The sequence below is a fragment of the Chelonoidis abingdonii genome, chromosome 2 (genome assembly GCF_003597395.2).
Source record: "Chelonoidis abingdonii isolate Lonesome George chromosome 2, CheloAbing_2.0, whole genome shotgun sequence".
NCBI lineage: Eukaryota > Metazoa > Chordata > Testudines > Testudinidae > Chelonoidis > Chelonoidis abingdonii.
In genome coordinates, this window is record NC_133770.1 from 225,299,793 (window position 1) to 225,311,835 (window position 12,043).

A 12,043-nucleotide genomic window follows, 5' to 3' on the forward strand; every position below is an offset into this window, starting at 1 on the left:
AAAATGACTTGATTGGCGTTACAGAGACAACTGCCATGGTTGGAGTACCAGCATTGAGCGGTACAGATTGTTCCGAAAGGATGGGTATGGGAAAAAAGGAGGTGGTGGTGTGCTATACATAAGAATATATACACTTGGTCCAAGGCCCAAGAGGAAGTGAGTGACAGATCTACTGAGAGTCTTTAGATGAGGATAAAAAGGGGAAAGGACAGTAGCAATGTTATCATGGGGATCTATTATAGACCACTAAATCAGGAAGTGGATGAGTCATTCTACAAGCAGATAACAAGATCAGCTAACACAAACATGAGCTAGTATTAATGGGGGATTTTAACTTCTCTGATATCCATTGGAAGACTATTACAGCAAAACATAATGTGTTCTGCAAATTCTTAGCATATGTAGGGGATAACTTTCTGATTCAGAGTTGAGGAAACAACTAGGGAGTCATCCCTTTTTTTATCTGATCTTGACCAACTGTAAGGTCTGAGGCCTTTCTTCTGCAGTCACATTAGGACACCAGCAGCCAAGAAGCAGAAAGTCACATCCTCACATTCCATCTAAATTACACTAGAACAATTAAATATCAGGCTGTTAAGAAGGCGCTCCTATACTAATAGTACCCACTCACCACCAGATAAAGAAACAGTTTTCTTTAAACATCTTAAGCTATTCCCTGCCAGACAGAATGTTACTAAAGAAAGATCTTATCAACAGTTGTGGTTGTGAAATCTCTACTTCTTTATTGTTTTGCCTTTCCGGTCCCTACTTCCTTATTTTTTATCTGTATGGTTTCTGTTTGGTTCTTCGATTATTACTGTCTGTCTGTTGCATAACTAATTTTGCAAGATTTAAATCAACTAAGGTGGTGGGGTATGATTGGGTAAAGAATTGTTTCGCAATATGTTAGCATTGGCCAAAGACTTATTTTGTAGTACTTTAGTAAAATGATTGGTTAAGGTACAGCTAAGCAGGACTCAAGTTTCACTATATAAAGTTCTTTCGACCCTAACTCCAGGACACAGCCCCAAGATCAGAGCTGCCAGACCTCAACACCCTGCCAACTATATCATGCAGAAGCTGGAGTCCCCGGATGATCTGACTGGCCATCAGGAAAAGTTCATCTGCTTTATTGGGAGTGGTGAGCATTGTATGCTTAGTGTGTGCATTCTGTTTTGGTAACTGTTAATAAATAGAAGTTAAGGATATTACTGTGTAAAGCTCCTTCACCGATAAAAGACCTCGCAGACCTGCAGAAGAGTATGCCCTGAGCTCTAGGAACTGAGAAATGGGGGTACTTAAATGAACCAGATTACTCCCTGAACCCTCAAAATTGGGTCTGGGTGGCCTTGAGCCCTACAAACAGGGTAAGGATGTATGCCTTTCGCCCAGAGCCCTAGAATCTGGGAAAAGGTGCAAGGTGCCTAAATTAACTGGGTTATACCTTGAGCCCTATGAACTGGGTGCCCCTAGAGAGTCCAGATAACACAACAAGGATAAATTAACTAAGAATGTGAAAGTGGTGGGGGAACCTGGGAAGGAAGTGATCCTGATCTGATCCTATGGAAAGGAGGACATGAGAACAGCAAAACAAGGACTCTAGACTTCAGAAAGGCTGAATCAACCAACCAACAGTAGGCAAAGTCCCATGGAAAAGCCAATTAGGAAGAAAAGGAGTCGAGAGGGGTTGGCAGTTCCTAAAAGATACAATACTAAAGGATCAACATTAAGCTACTCTGATGCAGAGGAACGATAAGAAGAGCTACCTAAAAACCAAAAGGGATACATACAGGAAATGAAAGGAGGGGCATGTCACCAAGGAAGTATACATGGGAATGGGGTGAGCATATAGGGACAAAATCAGGAAAGTCAAGGCAAAGAATGAGTTACAGCTGGCAAGAAATGTTAAAGATAACAAGAAGGGGTTCTTCAAACATGTCAGACCAAATAGAAAGATCAAGGATAATGTGGGTCCACTGCTCAATGGAGAAGGTGAGCTGGTAACAGAAGATGATAGGAAGGCAGAGCTGCACGATGCCTATTTTGCATCAGTCTTCACACAAAAAATAATATGACCGGATGACTAGCAAAGTTACCATAGACAATCAAGAGGAAGGGATGCAGATCAGGATCACATCAGCAATCTTCTGATTAATCTGAATGAATTCAAGTCAGCAGGGCCTGATCCGATTCACCCAGGGTGCAGAAGGAATTAGCTGAAGAATTCTTGGAGCCACTGGCAATAATATTTGCAAACTCATGGATGACAGGAGAGGTCCTAGAAGGCTGGAAAAGGGCTAACAACTTTTAAAAGGGGGAAAAGGAGTAGCTGGGGAACTATAGACCTATCAGCCTGACTTTGATGCCTGGGAAGCTACTAACTAGAGCAATGTATATAACATTCAGTTTGTGAATACCTGGAGGATGAACGGGGTAAATCACCAGCGGACAGAATGGATTTACTAAGAACAAATCATGCCAAACCAACTTTATTTCCTTCTTTGACAAGGTATCTGGTTTGGTGGATAGGGGGAATGTAGTGGATATAATATACCTGGACTTCAGCAAGACTTTTGACACCATCCCACATGCATTCTGATAACTAAGCTGGAGAAATGTGGGCTTTTGTGGAACTACCATTTTGTGGATACATAATTGGTTAAAAAACCACAAACAAAGAGTGACCATTAATGGAATTATGTCAGATTGGTGGGAAGTCTCAAGTGGGGTTCCACAGAGATTTGTTATGGGTTCAGTGTTTATCAACTTTATTAATGGCTTGAATGTAGGAATAGAGAGCATACTGATCAAATTTGCAGATGATACAAAGCTAGGCGGGGTTGTCAACACTTTGGAGGATAGAGCTAAAATTCAGACGGATTTTGATAAATAGCACTGGTCTACAATTTTTGAGAAGTCATCTGCTTCAGAGATAAAATGTGGTATTTATTATGTATTTTGATGTGCTGAATTCAAATATGACAATTAAAACAACTGGCTACTGTTTCTAAGATATTTAAGTTTTTACATTTTATGTCTATGTATATTGTGTAGATAGTAGAGTTTTAATCATAAATTGTAAACCTAGGTCTTTTCATGTGTTTATGGTTGCTTTACATGATAATATTTCACCTGTCCTGTTTATGTAACACTTTAAAAATCAGCAAAAGGGTTATATAAATAAAATTTATTATGAAACAAAAGGCAAAAAACTATTATGTACATAGTTTAGTCCTATTCAGTGTCTACTCGGCGCTTCTTGGCTTGTCTCTTGTATTCATTAAATGGAGCATCTCTTGTCACTGTCCAGCAATAGTCTGCAAGCATTGATGGGCTCCATTTGCCCTGATAGCGTTTCTCCATTGTTGCAATGTCCTGGTGAAATCGCTCGCCGTGCTCGTCGCTCACTGCTCCGCAGTTCGGTGGAAAAAAATCTAGATGAGAGTGCAAAAAATGTATCTTTAGTGACATGTTGCAACCAAGGCTTTTGTATGCCTTGAGGAGGTTTTCCACCAACAACCTGTAGTTGTCTGCCTTGTTGTTTCCGAGAAAATTTATTGCCACTAACTGGAAGGCTTTCCATGCCGTCTTTTCCTTGCCACGCAGTGCATGGTCAAATGCATCATCTCGAAGAAGTTCACGAATCTGAGGACCAACAAAGACACCTTCCTTTATCTTAGCTTCACTTAACCTTGGAAATTTTCCACGGAGGTACTTGAAAGCTGCTTGTGTTTTGTCAATGGCCTTGACAAAGTTCTTCATCAGACCCAGCTTGATGTGTAAGGGTGGTAACAAAATCTTCCTTGATTCAACAAGTGGTGGATGCTGAACACTTTTCCTCCCAGGCTCCAATGACTGTCGGAGCGGCCAATCTTTCTTGATGTAGTGGGAATCTCTTGCACGACTATCCCATTCGCAGAGAAAACAGCAGTACTTTGTGTATCCAGTCTGCAGACCAAGCAAGAGAGCAACAACCTTCAAATCGCCACAAAGCTGCCACTGATGTTGGTCATAGTTTATGCACCTCAAAAGTTGTTTCATGTTGTCATAGGTTTCCTTCATATGGACTGCATGACCAACTGGAATTGATGGCAAAACATTGCCATTATGCAGCAAAACAGCTTTAAGACTCGTCTTCGATGAATCAATGAACAGTCTCCACTCATCTGGATCGTGAACGATGTTGAGGGCTGCCATCACACCATCGATGTTGTTGCAGGCTACAAGATCACCTTCCATGAAGAAGAATGGGACAAGATCCTTTTGACGGTCACGGAACATGGAAACCCTAACATCACCTGCCAGGAGATTGCACTGCTGTAGTCTGGAGCCCAACAGCTAGACTAGAGCCAATTAACAATTTTAAGCATCATTTTCGTTCTCAGTGACCCAGAATTAGTAAAGTTTGACTACATTTATTTCAGAAGCATTTTGGCTGTAGAGCAGTGTAGGAGAACTAGGCTACAGACAAGAAAATGAAATTCAACACAGACAAATATGAAGTGTTATACTTAGGGAAGAAAAACCAAATGTGCAGATACAGAATGGGCAATAACTGACTTGGAAGCAGCACTGCTGAAAAGGGAGTTGTGGTGAATCATGATTCCCCATTCCCAGCTAATGGGAGCTGCGGGGGGCGGTGCCTGCAGGTGAGGGCAGCACATGGAGCCTTCTGCCCTCCCTCTCCACCCCAGGGCCCGCAGGGATGTGGTGCCAGCCGCTTCCGGGAGTGGCACAGGGCCTGGGCAGTCAGGGAGCCTGCCTTAACCCCATGGTGCCATGGGGGTGGCAACCCCGTAGGCCAGACGCAAAGCTCTGATGGGCCGGATCCAGCCTATGGGCTGTAATTTGCCCACCCCTGATCTACACGATTTTACAAATCTAACCTGATTATTCTAATGTGCAGACAGACTAATCCTTTTATAACTTTCTTTAATTCTGGGGGAAAGATTTTTGTGTGTGTGTTAAAGTCTCTGAGTTAGAGTTAAATACCCATGAAAATATTTGGGGTGTAGGAGTGGGTTGGTTTATTTATTTAATTAACACTTGGGTGGATTCGGATGGCTATTTGCTGGCTGAATCCTAGTAGCATCCTATAAAAAGAATAAATAATGTTTCTCTTGATCATATATTGTCAAGTCTAGTTGCTGATTTATACATACCAGTATCTTATGTTCATATCTATAGACATTTTCAGTTCATTTGTGGTGTTATTCGAGGGGGAACTTGGATCAGGACACAGGAGAGAGACTGTTTCCTTGAAATAGTTTCATGAGATCTTAAATGTCTTGAAGTCAAATGACCAGGCCTAAGAGACCTGCTTTTTCGTCTCATGTTGTTGGATGACACCTCCCAGCTGTATATTACAAAGTCAAAGAGTTTAAGGCTGGAATGGACCACCAGATAATCCAGTCTGCCCACCCATAATCACAGGCCACTAAATCCCACATCAGTTACCCCTGAATTGAGCCCAACAACCAGAATTAAAACCAAAGTATTTATAGCCCTGAAGAGATCCACTATTGTGTGTCACAGGCACACGTAGGATGCCTCAATACCCAAGGTTCCTTTAATGGCCGGGAAGTGATTTAGTGATATACTCAGATGATTGTTTCATTAAATTCATTAAGGCTGTGCAAAGAATGATAGTTATGAAATAAAACACTTCTAGTAGTGATGATGATGATTGCACAGGATTATTAGCCAAAGATGCCTGATCATCAACTTCCAGAACTGATCATTCCAATCGTGTATTGTACTATAGAGCTACAGAAATCTTGGTCAGTATATAATCTTAGCACAGATTTCAGCAATAGAATAGAAATACTGAGGCATACACCGAGACATACATAAATCTAATCTGGTGTAAAACATGAATATGAAACTGAAAGGTCAGAACAAGGTTAGAATGTTGCCATGAGCAGAAAAGGCAGCAAAATGGGAATCCTAGATGAAACTGAATCATTAAATGTACTTCGGACCAGATCTATAATGCTCATATTGTCTTTCTGGACAAACACTGGAGGATCAAGGGAGTTGCAACAGAGACAAAACAAGAACACTACATTCATTTCCCCTTTTTACCTGCTCTGTGTCTTTTATTTCCCCTAGTTTCTGTAGTTGTGAGTGCCTGGGAGCTTCTTATAGAGTCAGTGGTTAAGCGCCAAAGATTTCCATAAGAACCATCGCTAGTATGCATGCAGACAGGATTGTCAGATGTTCATGGTCAATGTCCTCGAGGAAAGCCTGGTTAGAGTAGTCAGGAGGGCGTTTAACTAATAACAGTGTAAGATAAAAATAGGGTAGATATGAACACTGTGCAAAATTGAGATGTTGAGAACAAAATTAATCAAGGAAGCCAAGGACATGAAGAGAAAAAATTCTTTAATTGTAAAACTACTTCCCCCAACAACCCCCTTACAATTCCTTATATCTCCTTGTCATGTGCTGGAAGTGGGCCATTTTCACTACCACTACAAACAAGTTATTTTTCTCTCCTGCTGACAACAGCTCACCTTAACTGATCACTCTCCTTATAATGTGTATGATAACATTGTTCCCTGTGTGTGTGTGTGTGTGTGTGTGTGTATATATCTTCATTCTGTATTTTCCACCACATGCATCGATGAAGTGAGCTGTAGCCCATGAAAGCTTATGCTACATAAATTTGTTAGTCTCTAAGGTGCCACATGTACTCCTATTCTTTTTAATTGCCTACACACCAGTGGTAGAAGCCAGGATAACAAACAAGAGAAACTGGAATTGCTCATAAATTTGATGTAGTTGCTATTACATAAATCTGCTGGGGTGATTCACACTACTGGAATGTTAAAATCAATGGTTATAACCTATTTAGGAAGGACTGAAATGACAAAAGGGGAGAGGGGTAGCACTCCATCAAAAATGGCATTACCTGTTTCCAATTAATTGATAACTCAGAAGAAAATGATCTTGAATGCTTAAGGATCAGTGTCCTAACAGATAAAGCATAAGATGCAGTATTAGTATGTGTCTTCTACAGACACAAAAATGACACTAGGAACAGAATGATCACCTCCTTACGCACCTATTTACGATGTGTAGGGAAAAAAAGCTGTGTGATCATCGAGGACGTCATTTTGAGTGACCTATATTGGAGGTATCATGCTCCCAGTACTAAAAGATCCTTGGAATTTCTAAATATTCTAGATGACAATTTCCTAATCAAAAAGTGTTGCATCCAACACAGAGAGATTCTACATTAGATCTTGGCTTGATATAACGAGGAACTGATCACAGAACTAAAAATTAATTTAATTTAGGTACAAGTGATCATGACTTGATAATATTTATAATGTGCAAACAGAAAAAAGTCCAAACAAGAGAGAGACACACTTGGTGCTTTAAAAGGGCCAATTTCACAAAGCTGAAAACAGTTAGGAGACAAATCAAACTGGGAAGAAGAATTTAATCAGAAAAATTATGATTTTGATATATTTATATATATAAATGGAAGAAACGGGAAGTTGATGATAATGAATATAAATCAGAAGCTAGGAATTATAGAAAATTGACAAGGGAAGCAAAAGGGCACAAGGGGAAATTTATTGCCAGTAGACAATAAAAAGGAGATTTTTAAAGATACTAGGAACAAAAAGAATCTCAAGAATGGTATTAGTCTAGATGAAAATGGCATAATTATAAATAATAATCCAGAAAAGTCAGAAGTGTTCAATAAATATTTCTTTTCTGTATTTGGGAAAAAACAGATGATATAACCATATCATATGCACACACTCTTTCTATTCCACTTGTACTTCAAGAGGATGTAAAATAGCAACTACTAAAGATAGACATTTTTAAATCAGCAGTTCTGAAAAACTTGCATCCAAGAATTTTAAGAGTTGGCTGAGGAACTCACTGGACCATTAATGTTCTTCAAGAAGTCCTGGAAAACTGTGAAAATTCCAGAAGACTGGACACAAGTTAATGTTGTGTCAATATTTAAAAAGGATAAATGGAATAACCAGGGTAATTATAGGTCTGTCAGTCTGACATAGATCCTGGGCAAGATAACAGAGTGGCTGATTAATTTAATTAAATTAATTAATAAAGAACTAAAATAGGGTAATATAATTAATGCCAAAAAATATGGATTTATAGAAAAGAGAGTCCACCAAACTAACTAGATATCTTTTTTGATGAGATTGCAAATTTAGTGGATAAAGGTAATAATGCTGATGTAATATACTTCTGTAAGGCATTTGATTTGGTACCTCATAACATTTTGATTAAAAACTCAGAATAATATAAAATTAACATAGTACATATTAAATGAATTAAAAGCTAACTAACTGATAGGACTCAAAATATACTTGTAAATGAGGGATTATTATTGAACAGGTATGTTTCTAGTGATGTCCCACAGAGATCAGTTGTTGGCCCTATGCTACATAATATATTAATGACCTGGAAAAAATATAAAATCATCACTGATAAGGCTTGCAAATGACATACAAATTTGGGGGGGTGGGGGGGTAAATAATGAAGAAGACAGGTCACTGATTCAGAGCAATCTGGATCGCTTGGTAAAAGGAAACAATATGCATTTTAATATGGCTAAATGTATACAGCTAGGAACAAAGAATATAGACCATATTTACAGGATGGGGGACTCTATCCTGGGAAGCAGTGACTCTGAAAAGGATTTGGGGGTTGTGGTGAATAATCAGCTGAACATAAGCTTCCAAAGCAATACTGCAGCCAAATGGGCTAGTGCAATCCTTGAATACATATACAGAGGAATCTTGAGCAGGAATAGACAGGATCTTTTACCTTTGTTTGGCACTGGTGTGACTGCTGCTGGAGTACTGTGTCCTGTTCTGGTGTCTAGAATTCAAGAAGAATGCTGATAAATTGGAGAGGGTTCAGAGAATCATAGATTATTAGGGTTGGAAGGGACCTCAGGAAATCATCTAGTCCAACCCCCTGCTCAAAGCAGGACCAATCCCCAAATGGCCCCCTCAAGGATTGAACTCACAACCGTGGGTTTAGTAGGCCAATACTCAAACCACTGAGCTATCCCTCCCTCCTCAAAAAGCCTCAAGAATGAATAACAGATTAGAAAACATGCAGTATAATGACAGGCTCAAACAGCTCAACCTATTTAGTTTAACAAAGAGATGATCAAGGGGTGACTTGATTCCAATCTGTAAGTACTTAACGTGGGGAAAAAAATATTTAATGATGGGCTCTTCAATCTAGCAGAGAGAGGTATAACACAATCCAATGGCTGGAAGTTGAGGCTAGACAAATTCAGACTGGAAATAAGGCATACATTTTTAACAGTGAGAGTAATCAATCATTGGAACAACTTACCAAGGGACATGGTGGATTCTCCATACCTGGCAATTTTAAAATCAAGGCTGCATGTTTTTCTAACAGATCTGCTCTAGGAATTATTTTGGGGAAGTCAGGAGGTCAGACTAGTGATCACAATGATCCCTTCTGGCCTTGGAATCTATGAATCATTCTTAAGAAAGGGCAAATGTCCAGGTAAGACAAAGCTATCCCATTCTGAAACATCTTCCCCCACTAAAATAATACACCCAAAGGTAACAATGAAATTATTTTTTTAAGAAAGCCAAGGACTGTAGCCAGTATCACAGACAGCAATGTCAGCACTTAGTGACAATTTCCCAAGAAAATGTTTAGTGTTGTCATGCTGCAGAAAAATTCTGCTTGCATTTGTAAGGGAGATGAGCTAGTTATCAAGGCTGCAGTTTACCAATATGGAAAGTTTCAGAATGTTGGTTTAAGAATACATCCTACAGGTGTTAAACATTTTCAGCACATTATCAAATACCTATATTTCAGTGCTTTGGGAATAGGCCAGTAATTTATTCACAATCTATTATTGTTTTAATTACAACATACTGGACAAAACAATATGTTGATATGAGTTATGCAAATTCTCTTATCATACCTTACCGAAAGCATAAGCACAAAAGGTGGTACAAGCACCAAACAGCCATACCCATGTTGGAACAATTCCGAGATTGGCACCTGCAAGATATAGGGTGAGTGGAGGGGTGGGAAGGAATAACAGTGGTTACAACTAATGAAATCCACCTAAATGTCTTGTGTGCAACAACAGATGTATATGTGTGTGTGTGCATATCCTCATTATGTGAAAAAGAATTAAAACAAGATATTTTTGTGAATTGGAAGCAATGTGCATCATCAGCAATCTATATTGATTACACTTCACTGAATTTAGTGGAATAATGGAGGCCCAGGGTATTTACAAATACATTCATATTGTAAAGGGGGAAAAAATATACAATAGATTATTGCAACTGAAGTGATTACAACATTGTATGAAAGTGATGATAATAGGGCTAAAATCTTCATTCGGGTTTTGTGCAGACCACCCAACAACTAACTAGTTAATATTTCTGCAATGCACTGTGTAATTTTTAAGTTCTTAGTAACGTATTGTTCTTAGTAACATAAATGAGATCTTTGTGCAGTTTTACTGTACAGATCAGAGAGGAAAACTGTGCCCATAGGCTAGAGGGAATATAGTAGAAATAGTTTCTTTTGATTCTTGGAAAGGTGCTTGATACAGTGATTCTTGATATTCTTGCATTTAAACCGGGGAAAAATATGAACTGTATAAAACTACAAGATGGCTACAAAACTGCTAATCCTTGTTTATTTAGAGCATTAGGTCCCTGCCCAAAAGAGCATGCAATCTAAATTAGACATAACCTGGCGAGGGTATCCCAAAAATAAACATTCATATATACAAACCTTTTCAGTTTTCTTACAGTCTGGCTGGTGCAACAGGAAGCACAGCACCAAAAACAGAAATAATGTGCAGCTCACTAACACAACCCAGGCAAATGGCTCTGTGGTCAGTGTGGTAAATGTTGTTCTTCCCAAATTGGTCTACAGACCCAGGTGAAAATCTATTAATACAATTGTGATTGTTGATGTCATCCTTGAAATCAGAGTGAGTGGTATTAGTAACTCAGCCCATTATACACATAAGTTTGGATTTGTATCCTGAGAATAGATCTAAATTTGTTAGGAGAGAGCAGGTGTTTTGAATCCATTTCTGTAGTTTTGTATTTGGCCAGAAAAAGACTTGAATTTGGAGGTGAAACTCACTTATTTTGATATCGGAAAAGAAAGGGAAATGAATACTGATCTGGACGCAGATCTTAGATATTATGGTCTCCGAGGTAAATGAAAAAACTCTATGGAAGGCATGGGTTTTTCTTTTTTTATTATCTTATTTATGAACGACTATGGCATAAGAATCCTGTGATAGTGCCTGATCCTGCACCACTGAATTCAACAGGAGTTTTGGCTTTAATGGGTGCAGGATCAAACTCATAGTGTAAAATTTCAGCTAAATGACCTTCTGTGAGTCTTTCCACTCACAGCCCTGATCCTGCAATGAGATGTGGGCAGGCAGGCCCCACTGCATCCGCATGGAGCCACACTGAAGTCAATATGGCTTTGTGTGGGAGGAGGCAGGCAGGTATCTTGCAGGAATGTGGTTTGAGTAGCTCTACAGTTGTAAAAACCAAATGGATAATTACCTGATGCAGTGTAGTCCCAGTCATAAAAAGGTAACAGAAAATAATTAATTAAAATCAACAGGAATCCAGAGAAGGTTAACAAGTTAGGAGCAATCCACAGAGGCACTATCCGTAAAAATATTTAAAAGAAAAATAACATTGATGTTAAGAAGCCATATTGTAACAGAACATGCCACAACATTTGTAATAGCTAAAGAGAAGTACATGTTAATAAATCAAGGGTTTTATAAGGTGCAAAATCAGCAAATATTTCAAAATTTTAAAGATTCCTCAATTTTTTAAATTAAAAAGTTCTGGAAAATATGCAAGAAAATTTCTTCTTAAATATTGCCTTTTTTGCCTAAATCTTTTAGTGACATTTTTTATAAATAATGTAATTTAGAAATGTTTTATTTCATGCATTATACATTTTTAATTATAGTCCTTGTTCTCCCAAGCACTACACTGAAAGT

General features: G+C 38.7%; 1 protein-coding gene across 1 annotated transcript in view; it reads right to left on the minus strand.

Moving 5' to 3' along the window:
* LOC116836470 (ethanolaminephosphotransferase 1-like) overlaps positions 1-11,706 on the minus strand; it is a gene marked incomplete at its 5' end in the record, with an annotated part of 39,849 nt that extends 28,143 nt beyond the window's left edge. The window contains 3 exons of the mRNA XM_075062024.1: positions 9,353-9,410; positions 9,972-10,044; positions 11,592-11,706. Of these exons, the coding sequence (XP_074918125.1) occupies positions 9,353-9,410; positions 9,972-10,044; positions 11,592-11,706 (246 nt within the window). The remainder of the gene's footprint in view (positions 1-9,352; positions 9,411-9,971; positions 10,045-11,591) is intronic.
* Between the last annotated feature and the right edge of the window lie 337 nt (positions 11,707-12,043).